The 12,500-nt window shown below is 37.9% G+C and overlaps 1 protein-coding gene and 1 long non-coding RNA gene across 2 annotated transcripts in view; one reads left to right on the forward strand and one right to left on the reverse strand.

The window, feature by feature from the left end:
* The window catches only part of LOC137977776 (uncharacterized), a 915-nt gene extending 209 nt beyond the window's left edge, over nucleotides 1-706 (reverse strand). Inside the window, exons 1-2 of the long non-coding RNA XR_011117880.1 lie at nucleotides 571-706; nucleotides 306-376 (exon numbers count right to left, since the gene is read on the reverse strand). This is a non-coding gene — a long non-coding RNA (uncharacterized lncRNA). The remainder of the gene's footprint in view (nucleotides 1-305; nucleotides 377-570) is intronic.
* LOC137977775 (interaptin-like) overlaps nucleotides 1-12,500 on the forward strand; it is a 35,002-nt gene that overhangs the window by 2,276 nt on the left and 20,226 nt on the right. The window contains exons 2-5 of the mRNA XM_068825108.1: nucleotides 6,103-6,247; nucleotides 10,441-10,549; nucleotides 11,915-12,026; nucleotides 12,487-12,500. The exon at nucleotides 12,487-12,500 is cut by the window's right edge and continues 37 nt beyond it. Of these exons, the coding sequence (XP_068681209.1) occupies nucleotides 6,103-6,247; nucleotides 10,441-10,549; nucleotides 11,915-12,026; nucleotides 12,487-12,500 (380 nt within the window). The remainder of the gene's footprint in view (nucleotides 1-6,102; nucleotides 6,248-10,440; nucleotides 10,550-11,914; nucleotides 12,027-12,486) is intronic.

Consider the following 12,500-nt stretch of genomic DNA (forward strand, 5'->3'; position numbering starts at 1 on the left):
ACTTTTGCCTGGGATTTTGGTATGCCATTTAAAGCATACATGTAAAACAGAGGTAACCGTAGAAATGATTCTGTTCTATTGACTGTTCTGTTACTGGTTATTGCAAACCTTAAAAAAGGATAAAATCCTTGACATTATAGCATTATTACATTTGAAACATTGATGGGAGAAATCAATCAGGTATACATGTATGTCAGCCAATACCTATCAAGACTCTTTCAAAGTTGGGTTGGTATACAATGTAGTATCCCAAGTTAAGTGAACCAAAAGCTAATGAGCTATTTAATGGCTGACTTACTGCTCACCTGGCATTGCTTCAGACATCTTGGTTCAGGATGCTAAGGTAGCTAACAAAATTGAAAGGACCTTCAGCAATCTAACAAAAACAATTCAATTGCAATTTAACGAGCCATTAAGTTCGCTTAGAAATGTAAATGTAAAACCATGCTGTCATGGTGGTAAATGCGACAAAATAAGTAACACTGCATCTACCCTTGGAAGAGAGTTTGCTATCGTAGTACAAACTGTTGAGTGCATTCACTTTCTAACCCTAACCCAAGCTAATCTTACCTTTTTTTCCTGGAGTAATAATATTTATTGGTTAAATAGCAATAAAATCGAATTTTGATAATATTATTAGTAGTATTGAACATCCTATAGATTTTACTCTTTTTCATTGGCTCTATTTATTGGCTGTTATCTAAAGTGAATGGAATCTGATCAAGGTGAATTTCAAAACAATTTACACGCAACATAGGGCAATTATTTATTCAATCAGTAGTTTTCTATATTAGCCCTTAAGGTAATGATTGATCTGTATTGGTGTTTTGTTCAGCAAGCCGATGTTGACTCAGTTCAATTATTGGTCCAATATTGTGTGCTAGGTGAGGCATGCAGTCACACAATCATTTGAAGGCAAAAGAAAGTGTTTAATCTTGAATGTAATTTTCCGAGGATAATTTGTGACTTTTTTTATCATGATTGCAAACATTGATTGGTCTAGTTTTATTAGTATGTTAAAGAATTTATTTTGGTCTTTTGCAATCTCCTCTAACCCTAGCACTAAAGTTATTAAGATTTAAAATATTGACTCAAGGTGAAACCACAGCTTTAAACATCATCTTTTAATTTTTTCCTTAATGTGTTCAGGGCCCTTTATGACAAAAAATCCTTTCATTCAAAGAGAGACAAAGTACTTGTTATAGCTGGTTTCAAATTCGAAACTAGTTTAAGCATCACAAGTTTAAGACTTGAAAACATGCTTATATTAGAAGTTGTACAAAGGCCTCTTCATTTCATTATAGAAGTGGAAGTGGGTGGTAAGTTTTAAGTGTACATAAATTAGACATTGTGGACTTCCAGCCAATTCAGTGATTCAATTTAGCCTTTAATTTTCATAATGCCATTTTGTTAGATTTTATTGTTAGGGTTTAGAAAAATTGTGATTTGGTATAACCGCCACTTGTAATGATTAATTGCCATTTTGACAGTCAGAACAAAAGATGAAATTTATACACTTGGTATTGTTCGCCAAGCATTGAATTCCTTTCCCTTTTCTGTGGAAAGCACTCATTGGCAAGATATTAGTGTGAGAAATTTGTTGGGAATTGGAAAGCAAGGTTATAGCATTTCCGTTTTACTACATCGAAGAATGAGTCATTTAGATCTAGATAAAGGTGTGTAAAATTCTGTACTTATAAAATGGGGTGGTGGTTTGTTGATGCTGTTCAATATGTCTTTTTGGATTGGTAGAGTGTATTACATAAATTTTTGTCATTTTCTTGTAGTCATCGCAGAAATTAGACATTGTCCTGACAATTACCTCTAATATTCTCAATAGCAGTTTTCATGCATTCAAAGTTGGCCTTTAATTGTTGTTCATTCCTATAATTCAATGTAGCACTTGCCTAAATTATTGAGAAGCCCATGTGTGAGATGATGAACAACATATCACAATGTTTTTAGTAATGGTGCAAAGACTGATTTGTTCTACATAATCACGTTGTCCCTGTAGGGAATGCATGCTTGTAATAATAATGATACAAATAATAATTATTATTAATAGTAAGTCCAACCGAAATGGAAATTTCGTCTCCTTAAGCCAAACATAAAGTTTTCAATATATAAGTCAATCAAGTTTTCAGATAATTATATTGTCAAAGAATTATTGATATCAGTCAAAACAAACTTTGGCACACGTTTTGTCTTGTGAGGTGTTTTTCCATTTAGCATTTTTACTTGATATTTTAAATTGCGATTGTGCTGCCTTTGTCATATAATTAAGCATTTCACTTTCGCCAACTACATGAACACTGTAGTTGACTTGAAACTTGAACTGTGAAGGTTGTAGTTGGTCTTCCTAAGATTACTTTTTGTCACCAAATACCAGTATCCCCTTAAGAGGATAATAGCAGTATACAACAACAAATATGATCATAACTTTAAGGCGTTTACTGTCAAGCTGAATATCATTGAGGCAGAGCTGAATCTTGTGTACTATGCAGCTACTAAATTAAAGTTATTCCAGCATTGTATTCATGTGTTTAGTGCAAGTTATCCATGCAAACTACAGTGCAAGCTTACCTTAGCTTTAAGAAGCCATACTAAGTGATTGCTGCATTTTAAGGATAAATTGTGTACAGCTAATCAGAGCAGTTTGATGGAAACTTTCACAATATAGACAGTAAGTTGTTAATGAGACTTTTTCCCATTATTGAACTCTTTACAAAGATCCTTCTCAACCATTTCTTGCTACAACTGTAGTTGTCAGAAGCAAATGCCGTCCCCAAAAGGCAGGTTTCATGCCCAGTCGCTCCACCTCCAAATCATATTTTCGTCCTCCGCCAGATGGATGAAAAGTCATGCAAGTTCCACGAGAAAAGACAACTCTAAATCGCATTTATAGACCTTAAAGCCGCTTTTCATACCGTGGATCATGCTTCCTTGTGGCAGATTCTCAAGACCATTGGCACACCACCCAAAATGGTTCGCCTGTCACAGCAACTATATGGTGGCACTGAGAGCTGTGTGCGGGTGAATGGAAAGGACTCTGGCTGGTTTTCTATCAACAGTGGAGTCAGACAAGGCTGTGTGGCTGCTCCTGACCACCTGATGACCAAAGTATGACCATGTACCATCTTGCCGACCTTGAATATGCGGACGACACCACCTTGTTGGCATCCTCCACCGAGGAGCTCAGCCAGGCGCTGGGATATCTACCACCAAGAGGCATCAAAACTTAGCCTCAAGGTTGTCTGGCCAAAAACGAAGCAATGCACATTGGCGATAGCCCAGATCCCCCTCCCCCCCTCTATGTAGGCACTGATGAGGTAGAGTTTGTCAGCTCCTTTACGTACCTTGGCTCCATTATCACCCACACTGGAGACCTACGACCTGAGATAGACCTTAGAGAAGGTCTGGCTGCCGGAGTTATGAACACCCTGCTGAGACCTCTTTGGCACCCCCCTCTCAATCTCCCGACACAACAAGCTTCGCGTCTACAATGCTTGTGTCCTTTCTGTCCTTCTGTGTGGTGCTGAATCGTGGCCTATCTGCAAGACCCTGGCCACATGACTTGATGGGTTCGACAGCAGATCCCTTCAAGCCATCGAGAACATCACCTAGCACCATCATGTTTCTAATGACATGCTCCAGGTCTGTACACAACAACCTCCTGCAGCTTGTCTTGCTGCCCAACGATGCACCTGCTGGCTTGGAGGTATTCTCCGATTCTCCCAAGACCATACACCGTATTCCAAAATGGCCACCATTTTAGTATTCTTTCGTTTCCTTGGAAATTGGCCCTCTTGACCTCGCTTTCAAACGTAAAATTCAAAAGAATATTTAAACTCGAACGAGACCAGAAGGGCCAATATTTGCAACCAAAGAAAATAATACTGAAATGGCAGCCATTTTGGAATAAGGTGTATTTGATCCAGCAGCCTCTGGATGGAAGAGACCTTGTGGCAGAATTTGTACCAGGTGGATGGACATCGTTAAAAATGACCTAGAACACCTGCACATCGATTAGAAAGACATGGAGGAACTTGCTCTGGACTGCCTGCAATAGCGAGCCCTTTTTCATCTAGGCAGTTCTACGCATAGAGACCCTAAACAAGAGTGCACTTAGATTTCCTCTTTGCAATAGCTTTATTGATTGATTGATTGAAGCTGTGGAGATGGACAGTGGACCTGCTTTTTATTTTATGTGATGTTTCTACAATTAAAGAAAAAGGATTTGTTTCACAAGATTTAAAAACTTGAATTCCATCAATTCAATCAAGATTGTCATGCTTAAATTTGCTGGTTTAATGGAAACTAAAACACGGCACCATTTCTGGTTCCATGGAAAGACAGAAAAACACAAAAAAGACAACTTGCAGATTTGACTGTCTATAATAACTCAGCAGGGACTAGAAATGTTTCTCATTTATTCTATTTTTATTCACGTTAAGTGCATTGAGGTCACAGTAATGCACTTAGTAGTAGTAGTAGCAGTATTATCATGAGAAGTAATTACAGATGTGTAAATTTGTAAACCTTTCTGTGAGCTCCCTTGGTGTTTTCACCAACAAATGCTCTACATTCTTAGAAATGATGAATGACATTGACATTGACAAAGAAGAAACAACACTATGTAATAAAAAAAAAGATAAATCTAGCCATTAGAGTGACATATTTTATCTTTTGTCTTAGAAATAAGATTTGGGATAGCCCAGACTTAATAAAGCTTTATTTTTTAAAAATTGATTCATTTGTAAATACAGTATACATGTTCATGTATATCACTTATTAATATTATTTCCTACTTTAGCCAATAAATATACAAATCTCTGTACATGTTTCATATAATTTGGCCCTATTCTTTCCTCTTCCTGTGTTACTCATGCTTAGGGTTTGTAGAAATAAAATTCAAAATTTAATTATTTATGATTTTAAGATGTTAATTGAGAATCTTTAAGTTATCAATTCCATTTTCACTGAGGTTGCGAAAAGAACTTAGCTAACAAAGTTTGTTAGCTAAAAATGAAAACATCACTTTTCATTTAATCAGTCCTGCCATTATCTTTCTAGCGATGGTTTTGCTTTCCCATAAAACTGTCTTTTGCATCTCTTTTGTTATTTGTTTGTTTTCTCGTCTAATTTAGTTCTCGTAGGTTTTGGTCTAGTTCTCTCATTCCTCCACCACAGCATCCTATGATCACTTGTATTACTCTGTACTCTCACTTTATACTTTGTTGTCTTTCTCACAACCGGAAGCACAGCTGTTGATATTGGATCTTTTAAAATCTTTTTACTACCTTATTTCCTTCTCCTGGATAAGCCATATCCACAATTCTTTCTTTCATCGTTTTTATGTTAAATCCAGTAATAATCATTCTTTCTTTCCCCATTCCACTGCCATAGTCTTAAGTGCATATTGTCATGTCTTCAAACGTTACACTCTGTTGCTACTAACTTCTTGCATCCTGACAAGAGATGTTGCATGGTTTCCATCTGTTCACCACGCAATCTGTAAATGTCTGTTATTATTATTATTATTTTATTATTATTATTATAATAATTATCGTTATTAACATAACCACAATTAACAAGTGGGTATTCAATTGCAAATTTAGGGTTAGGTTAACCCTAACCCTAAAACCTTATCCAGGCTGCAACTCTATATTATTAAGTCTATGTAGAATCTCAGGTCACAAGAACACACTCAGATATATGGCTGCCATTTGTTTGAGGAAACCCGAAGTGGTAATAGGAAAGAATTCACAAATTGAGATAAGTCAAAATTTCAGCCCAGACAAATGAAGCATATATGCTTGTTACTAGCTGGAGTATACAGGAGAAGGTCCTTAAAGTCAGATTGAGAGGTGTGATTCAGCATACATGTACATATGTGAGGCTTGAGTGTCGAGGCTTGGTTTTGCTGAAAAGTTGGTAGAAATGCCCAACCCAAAATAACTTAAAATCAAACATAAAATTTTATAGTCAGCTGAATGATTCTCTTAGTACTTTTGTGAAAAGGTTTCTATAGGAAGAGCTTCCTGGACACACAGTGCTTTAATTAAGTGTTTTTTAAGTTCATTTTTTTCTGACATTTGAAAGGAATTGAGGACCCTGAGCTGAACGTGGATGACCATGATGATGGATTGACCAATCAGTCCAGTCTACAAGATGATAATGAGATGTCAGAGTCAAATATAGAAGAGACAGATGAGATGTTGCTTCAGCCACCTCCAATGTTTGCAAGGTATTTTTGTTTCATTCTGAAGTTGTGTGATTTTTTCAATGCTTGCTTGTGCAGATTTTGAAGGCTTCTTATTGGTCCCTGTAATTGAGACGGTCAGCAGACCTATTTCCATAAACATTTGACTTAACAATATCAAGCAAACAATCATCTGAATTAATAATATCTTGCTTCCAACACCCGTTTATATTGTCAAGATGATTGTTTGCAGTCTGCATTATTCATTAAATTATATACTGTATACCGGTAGTCATTGACTTCTAGGAGTCTTTCTGATTTTTATACAAATTGTCTAGCCCAGAAAGATCATTTCTAGTCCTAGTTCATATGCATTAAAAAAAGGCATGAAAGCTCTGTAAAAAATATGTTATTATGATAGGATTCTCATTTTTGAAGTGAAGCCATGTTTTAACTTACCTTAAAGACTCGTGTATAAGCCGCAACCCCAACTTTCAAGCATGAATTTGGAAAAAATAAGAACTCCAAAAAAGCAATCTTGTAAAATAAGTTGGTTGTTTGTTCGCAGATGTTAACAATAATTAATCAACTTTGAAAATACATGTGCCTTTTAAAAGCTTTTTTTAAATCAATTTTTCCCTATTCCCTGTGACTGACAACAGTTGTCTTCATTGCTGAAGCCCACAGTTGAAATGAAAACCATAGAATTTGCATGAAAAAGGCACAGGAAAACGATGCAAAACGTTTGCTTGGTAACCACGCAGTCATTTAACGAGGGAAGTCTGTACATGGAAACGTTTACTTTTGCATCAGCTGTGCGTGGATATCGCGTTTATCAGGCGGCTGGTATTTTTTGCAAGCCACAGGTCACAGGTCACAGGTCATTGTTTTACCAATATAGTAAGTATCATAAACATTAAAAAATGCTAACCTTAAGCCTAAAAGCTTTTGTTTAGGTCTAAGGTTAGCTTTTATGCATGTTTAGGACACTTTCTGTATTAGTAAAACAATGACCTGTGACCTGTAAAAAATACCAGCCGGTTTATCAAGACGTGTGGAAGCCATCACTCTGAGAAAAACTTGTTGCTAAACGGGAGTCTAACAACCCCATGGACAAACACCCCATGAAAGTAGTGAAGAGCAATGAAACGGTCGGCCATTTGCCTTGCGAGTTCTCGCAAATAGCATGGTATTTTTTCATAGGTAGTGGAGAAATCAGTGTTGAGGTGATCGGTCTTAGACAACATTGTAAGCAGTAGTGTGGAGGAATGGAGATTCCATGCCAATTAGAGTTACCAGTAAACTGCTCATTAAACAAAGTGCAAATGAAACGCTTGAAAGAACTACTGGCGAGCAAGATTCGGGTTTAGAACCTAAAGATGCAAATAAACGGCTCCTTTAGGAGCCACCACTTCTACCGAAAGCAGTGATCAACAACAGGTTTCAATATGTTTAATCTTTAGTTACGGAAGGTTTTCAGTTCAATTTGTGACCCCTACAAGCCAGTTTACTCCCTCTGAAAGCAATGGTTTCGTGTATAAGCTGCACTTGCGATTTCTGGCCCAAAACTTAAGCAAAAAGGTGCAGCTTACACATGAGTCTTTGCCTTCTTGAACTGCATGGCTGTTCCCTGTCTCTCAGCATAATCTGTTTGACCTTATTTGTAATACAAGATGATTGAGTTGGATATCCAACGCCATGCAACAGTAAATTGAACAAGGGTTGCCAGATTGAACACACAGCTTCAAATAGCATAGCCTGGTGAATTTTAGAATCTTCTTTCTACCAGGGTTGACTTTTGAGTGAAAATAAGTCAAAAGAGCTGCGAAGGGGGAGGGGGTGAGGTGAAGTGAGAATAATAATAATAATAATAATAATAATAATAATAATAATAATAATAATAATAATAATAATAATAATAATAATAATAATAATAGAACTTTATTTTCACCTGATATGTGTAAAGCTGAATAGCTTGTGGGGTCATGCACAAATGAAATCAAATCAAATGAATATGTATCAAATCATATTTGTTTTGAGGAGAGGGGAAAAGCGGAGTACCTGGAGAAAAACCTCTCAGAGCAGAGTAGAGAACCAACAAACTCCGGCCGCATTGGTGGGAGGCGATTGCACTCACCACAGTGCTGTCCCTGCACCTGTAATTAGCCCCACAAGATTTTCGAAACCTCCCATTTCCAATCATGTGTGATGAGTGTAAGTTTGAATGTAACTCTAGATGTCAACTGCCAACCAATAATGTAAATGTTGGCAGGAATACAATTACTTTGCTAGGGAAAAATTTACATGATCGAACTGAGATTTCAACTTATTATTAGACTAAGTGTTTCCCTGTCCATGTTTCTACTGTGTGCGGTTTGTCAACAAAGATAGCTGACAATCGTTTGTGGAAGTTATTGGAATGTCCTTTCTGCACCTTGAGAAATTCCTTGTCCAGCACATCCTATCGATTTGAAAACTAGCTAACCCTAACCCCAATGGATACATCTTCTATCCTGGAAGCCATCAACGAGGTTTTTGTGAGCCCTAATCCTTTATCCTCTTTAATCTGTTCATTGATGATACTGCTCAAAGGTTTGATCACTAATACAGAACACATTTTGCCAGTCATCTTCTCCTTTATTTTTAGAAAAGGCTAAAGTTTGAAGCTTTTGCTAAATCCCATTGGAAGGACCGCCAAAATATCGCCTCTATTTATTAGCTGCTTTACAACGTCTTACTGCTCTTCTTTAAGAACCTAACCTTCTGCCGGAAGAATCATGGCGAAATATGGATGCCCCAGGAAGTTCATTGCCATCATTCAACAACTTCATGATGGATGGCATGGAAGCCAGAGTCCAGGACAACGGAGACATCTCAGTCATTCACTTTCTCAAATGGGGTGAGGCAGGGGTGTGTACTGGCTCCCACCCTGTTCAGCATCATGTTCCCCGCCATTCTCATGGATGACTTTAGAGATATACACGTGGGAGTTGGCATCAGATATTGTTCTGATGGCTTGCTGTTCAACCTCAGGAGGCAAAAACCAAGGTGAAGACAGACACCATCAACGACTTGTTTGCCGATGACTGTGCCCTCAATGCCACCTCAGAAATTGACATGCAGAACAGCATTGACAAGTTCTCTGCAGCCTGTGACAACTTCAGTATTACAATAAGTGCAAAAAAGACCAGAGGGCTTAGGGTTAGGGTTAGGGTTAATTCCTTTTGTAACAAGATTTTATAGCTGAATAAAAATACCGTGTATACATACCGGGTAAAGTTTTACCTACATGTACCTACCTACCATAGGGTTAGGTTACCCTAACCCTAACCCTAACAAAGCTGAACCTTTTCCACACAACGTTCCTCAGGAAACTCCAAGGCATAAAGTACATGTAGCAAGACAAAATACCAGACATTAAGGTCATCTCCTGTGCTGTCCTGCCTAGCATCTGCACCATCCTGATGCAGTCACAGCTTTGCTGGGCAGGTAATGTAGTTCGCATGCCAGACAACCGGCTCCCTAAGAAACTGCTGTTCTGTGAAGTACAGGAAGGCAATTGCTCCCAAGGAGGACAGAGGAAACGCTTCAAGGACACTCTGAAAGAGTCATTTAACGCCTTCTGCCTAAACCCGATACATGGGAACAGACAGCCCGGGACAGGGGCAAATGGCGATCAGCTGCGCCAAAACCTATGAAAAGAACAGAACTGCTGCAGCTGAGGGATGCAGACAGGCCCAACTGCTGCTACTATCGCCTGCCCACACTGGCAAAACTGGGTGTGGATTGGCCTGACCAGTCACCTCCGCACCCACAGTATCCAGCCCCAGCCCCCACCCCTGGATGACTAGATATGTCAAACAGACAAACAACACAAGAACACCAGAAGATCCTGGCCAAGCTCTTGCAAGGAAGTTTGCAGAATTTTTGAAAACATCGTCAGCTCTTTCCACTCTATTTTGTCTTTTTCAGTTTTACAAAAGGGAGCATTTGACTGACAGGCGGATTTTTTTTTTTTACACTTTATCAGGAACCATATTTTCCCCCGTCTGCTGGCAAACAGTAGTATAACAAATATTGTGGAGTTGATTGCAGGTGGTTTCTCACTCCTTCCTCTCACCCCCCTCCCCCTTGACTGGCTCTTTTGACTTCAGGTTTTTGCGTGGCTATTACATTCAAGCAATCACTTGTTCATGGTAGCAGAGAAACTAGAACTAAAATCTTTTTTTTCTCATTAGCTCTGTTGAGGTAGAAACAGACAATTTAGAAGAAGTGCACACAATGGAGAATGGATATGAATTTAATGCAACATCCCCTGTTGTACCTTCATCCCTCCTGGAGCAACAGGTGATTCCATTATTTTAGGGAAACAAACCTTTTAATGTGAGTGTTATGATTTTTTGTGCAAATTATTTGCAAATAACCGTACCAGTACCTACTGATGTAATTATAGCCATCCCCCCTAATAAAAGGGTTTTAATGTTAAATTAGTGAGATGCCAATAGTAGTAAATAGGACTGTGCAAAACTATAGTTATAAAAATGCTACCTTTTGGTTGCTTTGGCCTTTTTGCCAAAACTCATCAAATTTTAACCAATTAACAGCAGTAGTATATCTGTCTAGTTAATTAGTGGATGGATTGGTACATTCAATAAACAACAACAAGACTTTCCTTTATAATAGGCCACTTGCACTAAGAGGTCACGTGACCAATGCTTCCCTTAAACAGTGAGTTGTAATCTTGAGGTTGCCAAAAATTGACAGAACACATAAAAATTATCTTACATGCGAAATTTGAGAGGAAACGCATTTAAGGGAAATATTTTATGGTACTTTGATTTTTCAACAAAGTAACATGATTTGTCTTGGCCGCCATGTTGGAGGGCATACTCTTGCCCTCCAACATGGCGGCCAAAACTACTTTTTGCTTATATCTTGTTAAATGTTTGATAGTTGAGTTCAGATGTGCCATAAACGTTACCACATCATCTTTTCAACATTTTCCTTGAAGTTCAAGTGCAAAATTTGTGTCAGAAAGCTGTAATTCATAATTTTAAAAAATCAAGTTTTGGTCACGTGATCAGCTATGGACTTTCTCATTTTAAGCAAATGGTGTGGGTTTGAAAAACCAAATCACTATTATTTTGTTTAAGAGATGACACACTAACAGTGTTTCGAAGGCAAAATCATGTAGCTTTCATTTTCATAAAAACGATGTCACATGTCCTCTTAGTGCAAGTGGCCTATATGGGGTCTGGGGGCATATTCTGCTTGAGGTCTGTGAAATTAGACGCTGTGAAATTTGACATTATGCCTGATCATGCTGTTCGCTAACAATTAAATTTGGAGAACATTGTAGTGCTAAGAGTGATAATAAGTAACGAGAAAGGGTACATGGACAACCCTTAAAACCTTGGCTGTGGAGCACTTAGGTTTTAACAGAGGCTGCTGTTAGAGTGTGATAGCACTTCAAATTGCTCTCTAATAGATATCCCTGCAATGATGATAGTTTATCAAGACTCTTTCCTGGCAAAAATGGCTTCTGTGAAAACTACCTTCTTTTGCTTTTGCCCTTACTTGTCACTCCAGCATAGAAGCCAGCAATTGGTTCAACAGGTATTCAGATTCTGGTCAAATTGCAATATGAGAACGTCACAAGTTATGAATATAAGTCTTTTATACTTAATTATTGTTTTGTGAATATTTATTTAGCCAAGAGATGACAAAAGGTTTCATAATCTTGCATTAGAAGTGTGGACAGAAGAAGATTGTGTAGATTGGTTGGATTACATTGGACTGGGACATTTCACTCCAGAGTTCAAAGGTTATTGATTTGTTATTTGGTTGGAATGGTCAGCCTTTGGCAATGCAAAGTAAAATGCTCATGCAAAAAATTCACATGGTCAGCTTTAAGAACTTGTCATTTGCACCGTGCAGTAATTCCAATCTCTGTATGCATTATTCTAATCAAAATACCAACACAAAACATCCAGTACAAGGACAGAACAGAAAGGCAGCAACTAGTTGGCTTTTTTGTGTGGCAGGGTTGACAGATCTAGTTGTTAGTGAAGAGCAAGATGTGAACTTGGTCTGTTTGTGTGTATATTATTTTGACAACCTAACAACAGCACCAGGGGAGAACCTTTCTTTCCTTGCTAATTCAAACGAAAGAGTTGTAACTACGTGTATCAGGAATGCTTGTCAAAAGACCAGGTCCTAGTACTCAAATTGTTACAATGAAAAAATGACTAATGTAATTTGTTTGTTTCTATCTGTTTACACAGAACATCACGTTGAT

The sequence above is a fragment of the Montipora foliosa genome, chromosome 11 (genome assembly GCF_036669935.1).
Source record: "Montipora foliosa isolate CH-2021 chromosome 11, ASM3666993v2, whole genome shotgun sequence".
Lineage (NCBI taxonomy): Eukaryota > Metazoa > Cnidaria > Anthozoa > Scleractinia > Acroporidae > Montipora > Montipora foliosa.